Source organism: Leiobunum rupestre, chromosome 2 (genome assembly GCF_980474605.1).
Source record: "Leiobunum rupestre chromosome 2, qqLeiRupe1.1.hap1, whole genome shotgun sequence".
Taxonomy (NCBI): domain Eukaryota; kingdom Metazoa; phylum Arthropoda; class Arachnida; order Opiliones; family Sclerosomatidae; genus Leiobunum; species Leiobunum rupestre.
The window spans coordinates 65,620,501-65,638,981 of NC_143385.1; the positions used below are offsets into that span (position 1 = coordinate 65,620,501).

The window sequence follows — 18,481 nt, forward strand, 5'->3', positions numbered from 1 at the left end:
CGTTCTATAAATCAACCTAACACTAAAGACATAGTATAGGACAGGCTATGGTATAACAGTCGTTGAAATGAGCCGTTCATATGACCGACTGCGCAATCGGCCAAGTTAGCAGTCGTTCAAATAAGCAGTGGGTCAAATGAGCAGTCGGCCAAATGAGCAGTCGGCCAAATGAGTAGTCGGCCAAATGAGCAGTCAAATGGGTTGCTCATTTGGCCGACCCGAATTTCGGCTAAAAGGGTAGTCGGCCAAATGAGTAGTCGGCCTAATGAGTAGTCGGTTATATGGTCTGCTCATTTGGCCAACTGAAAAGTCGACCAAATGAGCTGTCGGCCAATTGGGCATTCGGACATATGAGCAGTCAGCCAAATGAAAAGTTGGTCAAATGAGGAGTCGGCCAAATGCACCCCACCCGTTTGACATTACTTTCAATTTGTTAGGGTTTAGCTTTTTTACCACTTTTTTAATATGGACGTTAGAACTACCTTTTCGCGTAATTTAACTGCATTATAGTTCATAGGCGGTTTTTATAAACTTTAATGTATTTATTTATTCATAGTTAGGAAGAATAACTATCTTGAGACGATCCGTGGTCAACATGTTCTTATACTCAACCCTTCGCAGGGAATCAATGAGATACTGAGAGGATTTGATTGACGTTGAGGGGGGAGGAGTTTACTGTTAGAGGTTGAGTGGGATTGCAGGAGTAACGCTCAAAATCGTTCAACATAGTTATTATCTCTAAATATATATAAATACATTCTTGTTTGAAATTAATACATAGTTGGCACCTAAGGGAGGGGCATATGGTCTCCATGGAAACCGGGGGGGGGTAACAAAAAGTCAAACCATTTCGCGCGTAGCTACTAAATAGGTAGCCATTTTGTTGGTCATCGCAACGAAGCGACAAAACGTACGAAAATTAGATTTATGCTGAATTTGTTTTTAAATTAATATGGCTATGGGCCCTAACAAAATCAGGTATGATTAGAAACCCGGGTTATTTAACCCAACTAGCAAATGACGACTGTAATATCTACGAAAAGAAGTTGGCAAAGTTTATCAAATTAGGCCTTGGTGGTGATCGAATAAAAGAAAAATTTTCGCTCTCCCTTTCTAATTGAACTACTCGAACAATTTGTAACAAGGCAGTTAACCAATTTTAACGTGAATCTAAATTCTTAATAATTTAAAAAAAAATTAAATCCGTAAACAGACGATTGAAACTGTTAACCCTCGCGTTTTACTGATAAATCTGGTTTGAGTCTATTTGATCGATTCCCAAATGATCGAACGGGTCCCATTTGATCGAATTTCCATTTGATCGAATTGCATTTGATCGAATGGAATTTGATCGAACGAAATTTGATCGAAAGCTACTGTAGGGTAAAACTACTAGTTTTTGGGAGTAAATCGAAAAGGGAACGGTGCATACGCGCCTACGGCGCGCGTACATCAACCTAACCTAACCTAACCTAACCTAACCTAACCTGACCCTATTTATATATATCAAAAACAACGGGCCGTTATCGTCGGTGTCATAAAAAATTCCATCATATAGTGTATAAAGTAAAAATATCTTCATCTTTGTGGCTTAATACAGTTAAAGCAATGAATTATTCCATCATTATTCCTTCCGCACTTCATATTGACATTCGGTAAAATAAAAACATACCAACTGGTGCTATAAATACTTTTGAATTCGATCAAATAGTATTCGATCATTTGAAGGTACAATCTTATGAAACAAATGACAAATGGGATTCGATCAAATGGAATTTCGATCAATTGCAACGTATAATGATCGACTGTCGATCACATATTTTTCGATCAAATGGACCAACACCATAAATCTACACCGGCAAAATGGCGGCATTGTACGGTTCATTCTTGCTCAAATAACATATTTATTCTTGGTGCATATATCTATACTTGAAACTGCGTCATTGGTGACGTAGGGATGCAAACTATGTATGTAGTAATTTCATGTATGTACGTTTGTTAGGGTTTGTTCTTTCTAACTTTGGGTTCTTTGTATTTGATAATTAATAACTCATATTTAACTATAATAATACTTTACTAATTGTTATCTTAACTATGTATAACTGTTCACAAGAGCTACTCAGGAGAAGTGCTTGTTCACCTTTTTTGTAGCTAAGTCTTTTAGTTTTTGTTTACAGCGCCATCACGCGGATTTTATAAGAACTAATGTTATATAAAAGATACGCAATTTATAAATCCTAACAACGTTTTACAAAAATAATGTTTTCAAACCCATCCAAAAGGATTGAACATTTTTTCGCCTTTTTTTCTGTTTGGGTGGAAAGGTTACGCGAGCACTGATTGGCGATGCTATTTGAAGAAAATGTAGTTTTTGCCGAGGGGTCGGACACTTGCCATTATTTTGTACAGGATTTCGGGATTTTATCATTATTTTTTAAGTGATTTTGGGATTTCAATGTTAATTTACCATAGAGAGAGTTAAAAGATTTTGCGATTTTAGACAAAGTGTTCGGGATTTTGGTAAATGTCCGACCCCTTGCTTTTTGCTTATGATTCGGGTCCAGTAGTTTATTGGTCCAAAATTTACTTACGGTACAATCGCAGTTCTTGCACTGTCCATCGTTAATGGTGAATTTTTGTCCGTTTCTGTACAGTCTTCTCTTAAAAGCGCAGTGGTTACATTCCGGACAACAGACTCCGTAAGGGGCGGCTGGGTTTGGACAGTTCACGGCCTGGCATTCAAGCCGATAGCAGTATGGCCGAGATTTCTAGGTCCAAACTTAAGTTTTACTAAAACGTTATTCTGAATGATACCCTATAATATCCAGGATCTACTTAGACTTACTTTGGGCTTGCACTAGGGGTGCTAACGTATATTTTATCGAACACAAAACATACTATTATGGTACTAGGAAATACTTTTATCTACCCTGCGGTTACACTAGTCGATCTAACATTTACTCTATGTTTGCGAGGATCTACTATATCTCAGATTGGATCTATTCTGACTCAGATTGGGCTTGCACTAGTGATGCTAACTTTATCGTACATAACATATACTCTAATGGAATTATTGGATCTACAATGGCTAGAAGGGCTTGCCACCACTTCCTCCTACGCATTGTTACCCTCAAGTAAAATGCATTAAAAGTCGCTAGATGACTTGGGTGGTACCTTGGATATTAGCCATAGGTATTAGCCTACCCTAGCTGCCTAGTCATTCCAACTTATACTCCAGTCAATTGTATACAGAATGTACTAAAATTGTGGCTTTTATTATATTGTGCTGCATGGTATTACATTAGTGAAACCATGATGTACTCTAATTTTGAGCTTAGATAGCCTGGGGTAGCACTAGTGGTCCCAACATATTATCTATTATACTCTGAACTACTGTCAGAATCTACACAGTATAACCCGGTCACCAGTATTAATAGTATTGAAAATTGCTCAATGGCTTCTTCCTAGGCTAAAAGGCTAATAGCCTAGCCGAGTACCTACTCTAACCTACTCTAGATCTCCCTAATAACACTTACGAGACATACGCATTCTTCGCATCTGTACTGGGTGCTGTTCCATTTTTCTCCCTCCTGGTAGACCAGGTCTCCAACTTGACAAGTGCACACAGGACAGCACTCGCCCAGTCTCTTAACCGACGTTAGGCAGTTCGTCTCGGGGCAAGTTGCATTGTTGCAAACTATGTTGCCGTGCTTTACAATATAATATGGCTTGTCAAAATTATAGCTTGTCAAAATTATACCCCTGATGACGGTGCACTAACGCGACCGAAACTAGTCGGGTCAATTATTTTAAATAAACATTCTTGTGTACTTTTAAAAATCGTTGTTTTTTCCTATTTTAATAATTGTATTTGCACAAGTAGCTAGTAAAATTTTAAATAAAATTATAGTTTGTCAAAATTATAGCTTGTCAAAATTATAGCTTGTCAAAATTATAGCTTGTCAAAATTATAGCTTGTAAAAATTATAGTTTGTCAAAATTATAGCTTGTCAAAATTATAGTTTGTCAAAATTATAGCTTGTCAAAATTATAGCTTGTCAAAATTATAGCTTGTCAAAATTATAGCTTGTCAAAATTATAATCCTTATGTCTTTCGGATTGTGGCAGCTATCTTACCATACAGGTACAATTAAAGCACGAGTCCTCTGGGTGAGGCATGAAAGATTCACCATCGAGGTACACTTTGGAACCCAATTGGCAACCTGTTTAGCGCCATCTGTGTTTATTTATCGTCATTGTATTTAATAATTATCTCTGAACTTACCTTGGTGGCATTCGGGACAACACTGTCCTGGTACGGACACCGGATGGGAACAGCTTGAGGTGCATAAAGATTCGATGCTGGTACAAGTAATTGTACCTTTCTAATTAAATAGGAATTTTCATTTTTAGTTTTTAAACTAGTAGCGTTTATTAAATCAAGATCTTTTAATGGAGAGGTCATCGCACTGCCCAATCTCTGCCATGTCATTGAAAAACCGTTCATACACAAGTGTAGTCTACGCTTGGTATAACCGTATAGAATTGAAAAGTGTCACAGCATTTAACGACCGCTAGTAACACTAATAATGTTTTTTTATAGTACACTACTATTCAAGTGAATATTCATTTAAATATTTGAATATTATTAAATATAGTTAAGAAGACAAAATAATTATAGTGATACACTAAAATAATTATAGTGATACCCTAAAATAATTATAGTGATACCTAGAGACGAGTCGGGCTTTTTATTTTATGTCGGGCAGAAATAAATTTTAATTTTTACGGGTCGGGTCCGGCTAATTTTCAATCGGGTCCGGGGCGGGCCGGGTTTTTTTATTTTTAAATTAAATGGACCGGGTCGGGCCGGACCAATTTTCAAAAGGGCCGGGCTTTTAAAAAAGGCCCGGCCCGACCCGATCCGACCCGACCCGACCCTTACCGGCCATTCGGGTGTTGTACGAAGAGAGAGAGAGGAAGAGAGAGGGGTAGGAGAGAGATAGACGTTAATGAGTTCTGCGAGCAGTGCGACTAGCGTCTATTGACTATCATTTCAAGGTCGTCTCAGTCATCCGATTCGCCTAAACTTCTCTTACGTTTAGTTTTGGTTTTACTTTCGATTTCACGGCGTTAAATTGCGAATAAGCCTTTCTATTAAGTCATTACGCTTGCCGAACTTGTTTTAATGTATCGCTTTCGTCACGAGATACGTAGGAGTTCAGTTCAGTTTTGAAGGCTAGATCTTTATAAAAAGGGCGACTCGTCGAATTTTAATAGCTCTTCATATAAAATTTAGAGAGCGCGCGCATATTTTGGTTTTTGTTGAGCTTGAGCGAAAACGCACGAGACCATCTACACGGAAATAATTATTAGGAAGCGCGCGAGCCCGTTTACGCTAAAATATCAAAACGCGCGTGGAACTTTTTAACAAGTTGAATAAGTTTATTCTAGCGTCAATTAGCTATGATAGTTGAACTTCTCTTCTACGTCACGAGTGACGCGCCCGATACATCTAAACAAGAAGGCCAATGTTACTTTATAGAAAGGCTAATTTGCAAGTCACGTGTCTCGGCGTATTTGAAAAAATATATCTAAAAGAATTCTAGATATCAGGGCCGGATTAAGACTTTATGGGGCCCTAGGCCCAAGTTAATTTTGGTGCCCCCTTTCAATAGCGAGCTAGGCGCTTCCTCAATTTATAATTGAGAAATGGAAGGCAAATTCATTTTGCTGCCAGATTTAGTATGTCGTCAGGGGCTAGACGGCAGTCGGTCAGAGAATGTGACAATCAAACGTTTTTGGTTCATAGGGGTGGACGCATTTACTAAAATTACTCCGGAAAATATTTTGTGAAAAGCAAATGATTAAAGTTTTGTACTTTTACTTTTTTCGAACCCTCTTGGTGCCCCTTGTAGGCTTGGTGCCCTAGGCCCAGGCCTATTCGGTCTATTGATTAATCCGGCCCTGCTAGATATTCCCAAACGAGTGACGAACGTGTAATTTCCAGCACGGGACTGACACTTGGTCCTCAAAGGACGAATTTAAAAGGTTCAACTCTTTCGCAACTAACTGTTCTTCAGAAAAATTGTTTAAATAAATAAATGCCTCTTGTTATATTTTGTATTGCGTATCTACATCTACACTATATAATAAAATAAAATGGGTTGCGGCGGTTCTTCGGGTGTTATCGGGTTTCCTGGCGGGTCGGGTTTTCGGGTCTTGTCGGGTTGCCGGGCCGGGTCGGGCAAAATCGATTTTTTAATTTATCGGGTCGGGTCGGGTCGGGTCGGGTCGGGCAAAAATTATTTGCATTTTTTACGGGTCGGGTCGGGTCGGGTCGGGCAAATTTTAATTTAAAAAATTTCGGGTCGGGTCGGGTCGGGTCGGGTCGAGCAAAATTTTATTTAAATTATTTCGGGTCGGGTCGGGTCGGATCGGGTAGAATTTATTTTTACGTTTTTCGGGTCGGGTCGGGTCGGGCCGGAAAAAAAGTGGGCCCGACTCGTCTCTAGGGCCTATAATAATTATATGGATTCCATAAAATAATTATAGTGATACCATAAAATAATTATAGTGATACCATAAAATAATTATAGTGATACCATAAAATAATTATAGTGATACCATAAAATAATTATAGTGATACCATAAAATAATTATAGTGATACCATAAAATAATTATAGTGATACCATAAAATAATTATAGTGATACCATAAAATAATTATAGTGATACCATAAAATAATTATAGTGATACCATAAAATAATTATAGTGATACCATAAAATAATTATAGTGATACCATAAAATAATTATAGTGATACCATAAAATAATTATAGTGATACCATAAAATAATTATAGTGATACCATAAAATAATTATAGTGATACCATAAAATAATTATAGTGATACCATAAAATAATTATAGTGATACCATAAAATAATTATAGTGATACCATAAAATAATTATAGTGATACCATAAAATAATTATAGTGATACCATAAAATAATTATAGTGATACCATAAAATAATTATAGTGATACCATAAAATAATTATAGTGATACCATAAAATAATTATAGTGATACCATAAAATAATTATAGTGATACCATAAAATAATTATAGTGATACCATAAAATAATTATAGTGATACCATAAAATAATTATAGTGATACCATAAAATAATTATAGTGATACCATAAAATAAATATAGTGATACCATAAAATAATTATAGTGATACCATAAAATAATTATAGTGATACCATAAAATAATTATAGTGATACCATAAAATAATTCTAGTGATACCATAAAATAATTATAGTGATACCATAAAATAATTATAGTGATACCATAAAATAATTAGTGATAGCATAAAATAATTATAGTGATACCATAAAATAATTATAGTGATACCATAAAATAATTATAGTGATACCATAAAATAATTATAGTGATACCATAAAATAATTATAGTGATACCATAAAATAATTATAGTGATACCATAAAATAATTATAGTGATACCATAAAATAATTATAGTGATACCATAAAATAATTATAGTGATACCATAAAATAATTATAGTGATACCATAAAATAATTATAGTGATACCATAAAATAATTATAGTGATACCATAAAATAATTATAGTGATACCATAAAATAATTATAGTGATACCATAAAATAATTATAGTGATACCATAAAATAATTATAGTGATACCATAAAATAATTATAGTGATACCATAAAATAATTATAGTGATACCATAAAATAATTATAGTGATACCATAAAATAATTATAGTGATACCATAAAATAATTATAGTGATACCATAAAATAATTATAGTGATACCATAAAATAATTATAGTGATACCATAAAATAATTATAGTGATACCATAAAATAATTATAGTGATACCATAAAATAATTATAGTGATACCATACAATAATTATAGTGATACCATAAAATAATTATAGTGATACCATGAAATAATTATAGTGATACCATAAAATAATTATAGTGATACCATAAAATAATTATAGTGATACCATAAAATAATTATAGTGATACCATAAAATAATTATAGTGATACCATAAAATAATTATAGTGATACCATAAAATAATTATAGTGATACCATAAAATAATTATAGTGATACCATAAAATAATTATAGTGATACCATAAAATAATTATAGTGATGCTATAAAATAATTGGTTTGCTGTACCAGTATAGAAGGCGCAAAAAAACACCGCGAGTTTTTTCCTGAGGAACAAGTTACACAAAAAACCGGGAGTGCTCTGACCTCTCCATTTAGTTAGATCCTGAATGAACCACGTACTTTGCATGTGCACTTTAAACAGGGGTCGTTCTTATCTGTAAATATTTCTTCGTCCAAGTAATTGACACCTTCGAGTTGGCAGTTCTTGCAAATCGGGCAACACTGGTCGGGAATTGCCGTAGCCGTGGGGCAATTGAGCTTGGGACAGACTTCGGGTTCGCAGATCACATTTCCTAAAATTGGAAATGTCATTGGAACCAATTGGGCGTAAATTTACAACGTGTCCTTAGATCGCTTACCACGAGAGCAGACACATTTACTACAAACATCAAAGTCATCCACCGGTTGGTCATTCGTGTAGTTGATTCCTTTGAAGTAACACCCTTAAATTTGAATAATTATTTTTAGATAAAGCTTAATATAACTGCTCTAATAATTAATTAATATTATAATTAATGTGCAATAAAATTTTTAATAATTAATTAATAATATTTAATGAGTAATTAAAATTTAAAATAATTAATAATTTATAATTAGTGAGTAATTAAAACCAATAATTAATAATAATTTATAATTAATGAGTAATTAAAACCAATAATTAATAATAATTAATGAGTAATTTAAATTAATAATAATTAATGAGTGATTAAAATTAATAATAATTAATGAGTAATTAAAATTAATAATAATTAGTGAGTATTTAAAATTAATAATAATTAGTGAGTAATTAAAATTAATAATAATTAATGAGTGATTAAAATTAATAATAATTAATGGGTAATTAAAATTAATAATAATTAATGAGTAATTAAAATTAATAATAATTAATGAGTAATTAAAATTAATGAGTAATTAAAATAAATAATAAATAATGAGTAATTAAAATTAATAATAATTAATGAGTAATTAAAATTAATAATAATTAGTGAGTAATTAAAATTAATAATAATTAATGAGTAATTAAAATTAATAATAATTAATGAGTAATTAAAATTAATAATAATTAATGAGTAATTAAAATTAATAATAATTAATGAGTTATTAAAATTAATAATAATTAATGAGTTATTAAAATTAATAATAATTAATGAGTAATTAAAATTAATAATAATTAATGAGTAATTAATTTTAATAGTAATTAATAATTTATGATTAATTTAAACTAAATTAGTTAATAATAATTAATGAGTACTTAAAAATATTAGTTAATAATCATTAATGAGTAATTTAAACTAAATTAGTTAATAATAATTAATGAATACTTAAAAATATTAGTTAAAAATAATTAATGCCTAATTAAAAACAATAATTAATAATAATAATTAATGCGTAATTAAAAATAATAATTAATAATAATAATTAATGCGAAATTAAAAATATTAGTTATTAATAAATTAATACTAATACTAATTATTATTACTTAATTAATATTAACAATAAATTAATAATAATATATTAATAATTACCCGAGCAGTCGGCGCAACAGTCAAAAGTAATTGGATTGGCGCACCTCTGACTGCAGGGTCTCCTGAGACATTGCACGTTGCCTTCGAGACAAGTGCACGATTTGCACTTGTCCTCGGGGTCCGGCCACTCTGTCCCGTGATAGACGTACTTTTTGTCGTCATCGGTGCAGCCCTGGCACACGCTACAACACTCGTCCTTGCGAATCTCGATCTTATCGCAAGTTAGTTTCGGACACGCCGGTTTTAAGTTGACGCACGTGACGTTGCCCTCCGCACAAGTACACAGCTTGCAAGGGTTTTCGGGGGTGGTAAATTGTTGGCCGTTGACCATCAAGAAGTCTTGGTAACTACAGTCTGAAATATCAATTGCAATGAGGAAGATTTTTACTGCGACTATGTCTGGAGATGGCGTTTCCCAACACTAGCCAGGGTTTTCTCACTTGTGTTCAATAATTGGAAAGTGCAATAGCGTGCCAGGCGCGTAGGAACGTTTTGGATTAAGGGGGTACAGCTAGAGGTCGGCGTTTGAATAAGAAATTAGCCAATTATTTATTTTTATTCATAACCGCAAATTATCCAAAAAATATACGAATATACCGATTATGTTAAATCGTTGTTTATTTGTATAAAATGTTCATAAAAAGAAATTAACCCAACTTTTTATGGTTAATCTAAATATTGTCGGTTAATTTATTCGTTCCGCCGACCTCTAGGTACAGCTTGGATGCTAAATTTGGCGCCCCCTCATCAGCATCCTTTTTGCGCCCCTTCTAAAACAATTTGGCACCCTTTTCATACCACTTTGGCACATTGTACCCCTGTACCCCCCCGTTCCTACGCCACTTCTTCGTTTTATTAAATAAAAGTGGCTAAAACCCCCTCATGTTGTGGAGCGACACCTTCAGCATAGTCGGAGTAAAATCTTCCTCATTAGAGTTAGATAATTAGCAGTGGCGGCGCCAGGAATTTTCGCGAGGGTAGGCAAACCAAATAAATGGGCTCCCGACCCGGGACCCCCCTTTTCTCAACGGAATGCTTCAATAAAATAAAGTAGTGATGTACATGACGAACAAAAAAGTTCTAACAACAGTATTTACTAGGAGATACCTCAAAAATTTCTAAATACATTATCGACAATTGTTTCATTGTTATTTATAAATAATTTTATCTCTTGGGACAATTTTGAGACCCTTTCTAGATCAATTTGGGGTCCCTTATGGGATGATTTTGGGGCCCCTCAAAATTTTAAGGTAGGTAGTGGTGTACCTGGCCTACCCCCTAACGCCGCCACTGATAATTAGTTTCCTTTGAAGACACTTACCAGTACAAGGGGAGCAGCAGGATGTGCTCGATTCAAAGCCGTGCGAACATTTTTTCGAACAATGTTCCACCGCCGAACATTTGGTCTCTCCTTCTTTGCAAAAACATCGTTGACAAGTACCGTTATCAGGACTTGTATTGGTAATTACGGTACCATTTATGTAGTACTTGTCCAAGAACTTGCAATCTAAACATGAATACTTAATCCTTCATCCTAACCTTCTAAGTACTTGTATTGTAGGAATGTTCTTACCCGAAAACTAACAACCTAACCAGTTAAATTCATACCATAGTATAGAAACCCCCGCGATAAATTCCCATTATAATATCTATAAAGATCTTACAGTAGTATTATTTTCATTGGCCTACCAAACAAAAAAGGTCGCGAGATAGGTCGCATTGGATGATAAGCCGCATCCCAATGTGTTTTAAAATTTTAAACCTGAAATTACGATATTTCTTTAGGTTAATTTAAAATTAGTACTTACAATTACTCGGACATGGTACGACTTCACCACTCAGTTTATGCACAAACTTCACGGAACAAGTACCATTATTTTCGACTCGACAGTACACGTCATCATTAAATGGACAGTATTTGTCTTTGCACAACAAGTACGAACAGTACTTTATTGGTACTTCACTCTGAAATCTTTAAAACGGAAGTTACAATAGTTTCTAACTGCGCTTACTATAGCCTTAAACACGTACTTGGCGGGAACCCAGTACTCCTTAACTTCAACAGGTAATTGTACCAACATGAGCGTGTCCACACCATCGGCGCTAACTGTTAGGTTAACCCACAACAATTCCATTAACCATTGCTGAAGTTGCGACCCTATCTTGGGTTCCATAGTCAGCAACATATCCGTGGATAGATTTCTAAGTCTTTCCTCGTATTCCAAAGCTAATTTCGGGTAAAAGGGTCCGTTGTGGTGGTAATTGCAACCTCGACGGTCGTACCCTTCAATGTCGTAACCATACTGGTCGTATCCTTCCAAGTCGAGCCCTTCCATGTCGTACCCGAATTGATCGAACGACGGTCTACTCTGATTCCATTGGATTCCACTACAATTAGGATCCTTAACGCAGCCGTTTCTATGGGTACCATATCGGTTAAAACCGCGTTTATTAAAACCATGCTGGTCATAGCCATCTGGATCATATCCTTCGATATAATAGTCCATACCACGGTCATTTTCTTTGATTATACAGTTGCAGTCTTCGGTGGTTAAGTACTGAACTTTTATTTTATCCTCGAGAACGTCATCGGGACTTATCCCGAACGGTAACATTGAAGTATAACGCGAATGTACTGGGTATGAGACTTGTCCTTTTGTTCGCGTGGTCCAGTCCGTCCATATCTTATCCAGATAGGCGTAAAACGATAGAAACACGGGGTCCATGACACAGTAGGGGGACGCCATGGTACCACCGACGAATTGGTGAAATAAACCGCTTATATATTGCATTTTTCCGACGAATTTTGTGTAGTTTGTCTCGCGTTGAAGTAGTTCCAAATACACCTTGTCGGGTAGTTGCGTTAAAGTGAAATTACGTCTGGCACAGTTCTCGGTGTTGTCGTTCTTGAAAAGGTTCTCGACGCATTGATCATTGACAGAGTCGCCGATACCTCCCAGTATATTCTGTCGCCATATCAAAGATTGCTGTATATTTTTATCTATCGTAAAATCGTAATAAGGAATGGAAATATTTGCATCGAAGGCTCGCAACTCTGCCTCGAAGATCTTTAGAAAATATCGATGCCACGGTAGAAAACCAGTTCCTCTGGCTTCGGGTAAGAACCGGGAATACGTTAAACTTAACTGTCGCCATTTGGACGGCCACGGACCAGAGTGAAGTTGATTTAAAGCTCGTTGATAAGCGTGCCATTCCTCGAGGGTGATATCCCGAATTTCCTTACGAACTGACTCCGCGAAATGACACCGAATTCGACCTTCATGATGACATTTACACTTCGCGTTGCCGATCGTGAATACTTCGTCGACGGCGTAAGTACTTAGGTACTGACAAACGCAAGTATTGTCGCATTCGATTTCTTCGCATCGCTGTCCCGTCGCGAATTGGACCACGCGACGTTTGAGACTAGGAAACTGATCCTCGATTCGTTCGCACTCGGGACGCGTCATAGCCCGACATTCTTTGGCGTAGCCCGCGCTGAAACCGCAACTGTCCCAGCCTTCTTCGTTGACTCCGTGGCAGTTGAAGCCATCGCGGTCGTAACCGTCCTCGTCGAATCCGTCTTTGTCGTAGTCTATAAGACCATCGTGGTCACCGAGATAATTGTAACCTAGGTGACATTTACAAATTACCACAAGTATATATCGTTTATCTATACCGGAGAAGTATCAAACTCTCTATACTGCTAATGGACATGGTGAAGCCAGCCCCCAAAAGCGTGAACGGGGGCACTTGTAGCCGAGCGTAGATTGTACTGAAAACAGCTACGTCTACACCTACAAGTTTATCCTGCACGTTTTCGACGGTGTAGCTTAACCCCCCTAATGGTATGCGCTTGAAACCACACCGCCATCTATCGGTTTCAAAAATAACAATTATTATGGTACTTTCACAATAAAGAGAAGCCTAAGCTGACGTCATAGGTCACGGAGGTCACGCTGTGGTATGACGTCAAAGTACCTTACTCGTCTGTTTTATTACCTAACTTAGGAATCCATACCGCTACATGGAATGCTTATCCTGGCGTATCGCGTATGGTAAGATCACTCTGACGGCTTTGGCCCCGCCTACGAGAGAAAAAATCCGCTCTGCGCGCGCTCCCCTCTCACGTTGTTGCTTGTTAAGTTAACATAGTGACGTCAACTAAACCGTCAGCCACATCGAGATGAAAGTCTGCCGTGATAAGAATTCCAAGTAGACCTATGGATTCCTCCTAACTAAGCAGTCTTTGGATAGTATTGAAACTAACTTATTATTCCAGCCCAGTATAATTTTTACATTTTACTTTAATTGTTAGTCAGAGTAATAATGCTGTACGTGTTCAGCCGTGATCAAATGTACACTTCTGCGGTTTGGTGTTAAATTTGGAAACTGCTTAGAACCGGCGAAGGTACAATGTACAGTCCCGATCAAAGGTTTCTAGCCGTTTTCTCCTGGCAGCCATTTTGTTTCCATTTTATGTAGAAAACCTACTGGGGGGTTTTTTGGAACGAATACCTTCACGAAAACAATATGCAGTGAAAAATAATGCGCTAGCACCATTGGTATGTAGGGAATAGAGCGCTTGACTAAAATAGCATTTTCAAAAGCGCGTTTTTGCGACGCGACGGCGCTTTGTTAAAACAGCGGTTGTTGAAATAGCGTTTCTCAATACCGCGGTTTGTCGAAAGAGCGTTTTGTTTAGTCAGCGTTTTTACCTCTCCGAGGGGACAAAGTCCCCTAGGAGGGGTTATACAACGACCGTGTCTGTCTGTGGGTGGGTCTGTGGGTGGGTCTGTGGGTTCGTCTGTGGGTGGGTCTGTGTGTGGGTCTGTGGGTGGGTGTGTCTGTCTGTCAGGACTGCGAACGCGTTCGCATTTTCGGTGCAAAGTGTAATCACTGCGTACGCAGTTTCTCAAAGGGTTGGCAAAACCACCGTGCGACGGTGAGCGTTAACGGATGCATTTGCGGTTTGGGTTGGATGGTGTTTTTTCGCTCACCGTCGTGACGGTTTGGTGTATTACGTTTTTGTAATGTTTATGCGTAGGTTGTGAGTGTTGAATTTGTTGTGTTTGTGTTCTGATGGATGTGCATGTTGAGTCTGTTGTGTTTATATGGGCGTTTTCTCTCCAACTTCTTCTTAATGACTTTGGGACGGACCGAGTGCTGAGTGTAATGCTACCTCTCAACGTTCAATGGCAGGGTTTCCACCAGTTGTACACGGTATTCGTCTTAGTATCAATTTGCGATCGCATCGGGCGGGATTTGAACCCGAGACCTCCTGATTGACAGGCGGACGTTCTACCACAGAACCACCGACACTTGTTACGCCTTATTGAAAATTAGACCTTCAGCTTTATCGGAAGCGTATTTAATAGAGTACGAAATTTTGGTTTAATTGAAATAGAATTGAAATTGAAATTATTGCATCGAAGAAATTCTAATTTAGCGATTTCTCATTTGATTAAAAACAAATGCGTCACCCAGGTTTCGAACCCGGGCCGTTCAGTTAGGCAGTCGAGCACTCTACCACAGAACCAACGATAACTTCAAGCTACACTGCAAATAAGACACTCATTGTAAGCATTATAGTTAACAAAGTCCTGAAATTTTTTACGAATGAAATTGTGAAGGCCTAATGTGGTTTTTTTACGAAAAAATTATAAAGACTTAATCTTGTTTAATATAATAAGTTGCTTTATTTCAATTTGGTACTTTTGTTTAGTGTTTTTTTAATGAATGGAGTTTAAGATTGTTTCTTCTATTATTTGACGTTTTATTTTTGCGGTTGTATATTTGTTTTATCTTTTATTCTTTTAAAATTATTTACTTCTTCCGCAAAATGGTTCATTTTTTGGAGGAACCTTTTTACTTATTTTTTGTGTATTAATGTTTTGAGAACCTTTACGTTTGGGAAAGGATAATTTTTGACGGAACCTTCAAAGTGTATACGTCGCATTTTCAAAAAATTTAATGGTCAAATCTTGTTTTAGCGCAGTCAGCAGATAAGATAAAGGGTAGAACCCGTTAGTTTTTTGTAATTTATTTAGTTTTTTTCAGTCGTATATTCTTATCTATTAGGTTTAGCGTATTGGTTTTCAAGCTTAATAATTCATTTATTAACAACATATCGAGTTGGTCTGGTTTTCAACTCGGTCGTAATTTATTTTAAACGTTTTCTCGGCTGATTAAGATGTTTAATGCAGTTCATCAATTGGGTTCGTTTGTGTTTATTTATAAAGAACCCTAACTATTCCCTCTACGGTCATTTATTGATATACGTTTAGTCAAGTGGCTTTCTGTGCTTTGTGAATGGTAAGTTTTTCCCTTCTTGTTAATAAGTTTTTTGTTGGTGTGGATATTTGGATATCTACGATTCCTAATGCAGTCATTGATATCCTGGGTGTGCGAGTCATTATATGATATGGGAAATTGGACGGTTTTGGTCTTTTTCATGCGGTATGTGTCACAACGTCAACAGGTTCCGACAGTCTACGAGTCGTCCACTACCAGATATCTACGGTATCTTGATCGGGCGATAGTTGAAATAAAATGAGCGTTAACTATGCGGCAAGTATTTCGTAAGCGACAAAAATACAAATACCCTCTGTAGATATTTCTTTCATTAAAATTGGCTTCGTATTATTTTTAACTGCTAAACTTGTACCGTAAATAGGGTTAAAGTCAATTGTGCATTGTTTTAGTACGTCTAACTCACTGTTGTAACTACTTAATTTATAATATTCTGAATAAATTAATCTCGGTTGTTTCGTCTCAATTATTTTAATTCAAATTAAAATTTTATACCGGGCGGGATTGAACCGGGATTACGTTATTAGTAAATAACTCTGAATTGGGGAGATATAACTTAGAGGGTCATCTCGAGAAATTATTACCACTAGGGACAATGCTTCCGAGGAGAGGTATATTTTGGCTTGCCAACTTGTTTGGTTAAGCGTTTCTCAGTAGAGCGGTTTGTCAAAACAGCTTTTTCCATAAACAGCGTTTCTGAATATGGCGTTTCTCAAATTAGCGATTTTGAAACAGCGGTTTTGGTCAAGGCAGCGGCTTCTTAAAATTTATATGAATTGACGATGGAAAATGTATAACATACATATGAACTTCAGGGATTAGGTTAGGTTACGTAAGTTTGCAATACTAACTATCGGCAGAAACCATTAGGTAATGAAATTTGCCGAAATTCCAGAAAATATGTATGTATTATATTATTAGTGCTATAGAAAGCAGCGCCGTTTTGGGAAACGCTGTTTCGGCAAAATACGGTTTTGAGAACCGCCGCTATGACAAAGCGCCGTTTGAACAATTTGTTGTTTTGGGAAACGCTGTATAAAGAAACGCTGTTATGACAAAGCGCTATTTTGACAAAACGCTGATTTGGAAAATGCTGATTAAACAAATGCTGTTTAGGAAAGCTCTGTTGTCCCTACAAATCAGCACCATTTTTGTGTGAGCAAAACCGGAAATAGAAAAACCACTCCCAAATGACATCACGATAAAAGAATTTCTTATATCGTACCTACGCTTGATCAACGTGTGATCACACTCACAAGGTGGTTATCTCCGATTTGGTTCAAACTCGGGTGGTATGTAGACCTTCATGTAACTTGAAAATAGACATCGGCGTTTGAATAAGAACTTATCCAATTATTTATTTTTATTCATAACCGCAAATTATCCGAAAAATATACGAAAAAACCGAATATTTTTGCATTTTAAATCGTTGTTTATTCGTATAAAATGTTCATAAAAAACAGTTAACCAAACCTTTTATTGTTAATCGAAGTTTTGCCGGTTAATTTATTCGTTCCGCCGACCTCTACTTAAAAATCCCTAAAAGGGTGGACAAGAATGAGCTTTCGTTTTGCCATGGCAACCAAAAATGTTTTTCGCAACTTAAAAACTGATTTTCTCTATGAAAATTAACATGGCAAAATCGAATTTTCCGAGTTATTTTTTAACAAATTGAAAATCATTCAAACCAATAACACTCGGAAAATCTGTCCGCCGTTGCAGTAAAACTTTTGCTAATGCTAAATCTGCCATTTTGTTGATTTAAGTACAGCCAAAGCTACACGCTTGTACACCGATTACTTTTGCTAATGCTAAATCTGCACTCTTGTTGATTTAAGTACAGCCAAAGCTACACGCTTGTAACACCGATTACTTTTGCTAATGCTAAATCTGCCATCTTGTCGATTTAAGTACAGCCAAAGCTACACGCTTGTACACCGATTACTTTTGCTAATGCTAAATCTGCCATCTTGTCGATTTAAGTAGAGCCAAAGCTACACGCTTGTACACCGATTACTTTTGCTAATGCTAAATCTGCCATCTTGTCGATTTAAGTAGAGCCAAATCTACACGCTTGTACACCGATTACTTTTGCTAATGCTAAATCTGCCATCTTGTTGATTTAAGTACAGCCAAAGCTACACGCTTGTACACCGATTACTTTTGCTAATGCTAAATCTGCCATCTTGTTGATTTAAGTACAGCCAAAGCTACACGCTTGTACACCGATTTCTTTTGCTAATGCTAAATCTGCCATCTTGTTGATTTAAGTACAGCCAAAGCTACACGCTTGTACACCGATTACTTTTGCTAATGCTAAATCTGCCATCTTGTTGATTTAAGTACAGCCAAAGCTACACGCTTGTACACCGATTACTTTTGCTAATGCTAAATCTGCACTCTTGTTGATTTAAGT

At 36.1% G+C, this 18,481-nt stretch overlaps 1 protein-coding gene across 1 annotated transcript in view; it reads right to left on the reverse strand.

The window, feature by feature from the left end:
- LOC149958805 (kielin/chordin-like protein) overlaps window positions 1-18,481 on the reverse strand; it is a 100,377-nt gene that overhangs the window by 61,298 nt on the left and 20,598 nt on the right. Inside the window, exons 12-21 of the mRNA XM_090167251.1 lie at window positions 11,785-13,384; window positions 11,562-11,725; window positions 11,075-11,260; window positions 9,754-10,107; window positions 8,587-8,670; window positions 8,348-8,520; window positions 4,286-4,385; window positions 4,138-4,223; window positions 3,537-3,710; window positions 2,592-2,768 (exon numbers count right to left, since the gene is read on the reverse strand). Coding sequence (XP_090023377.1) covers window positions 2,592-2,768; window positions 3,537-3,710; window positions 4,138-4,223; window positions 4,286-4,385; window positions 8,348-8,520; window positions 8,587-8,670; window positions 9,754-10,107; window positions 11,075-11,260; window positions 11,562-11,725; window positions 11,785-13,384 — 3,098 coding nt within the window. The remainder of the gene's footprint in view (window positions 1-2,591; window positions 2,769-3,536; window positions 3,711-4,137; window positions 4,224-4,285; window positions 4,386-8,347; window positions 8,521-8,586; window positions 8,671-9,753; window positions 10,108-11,074; window positions 11,261-11,561; window positions 11,726-11,784; window positions 13,385-18,481) is intronic.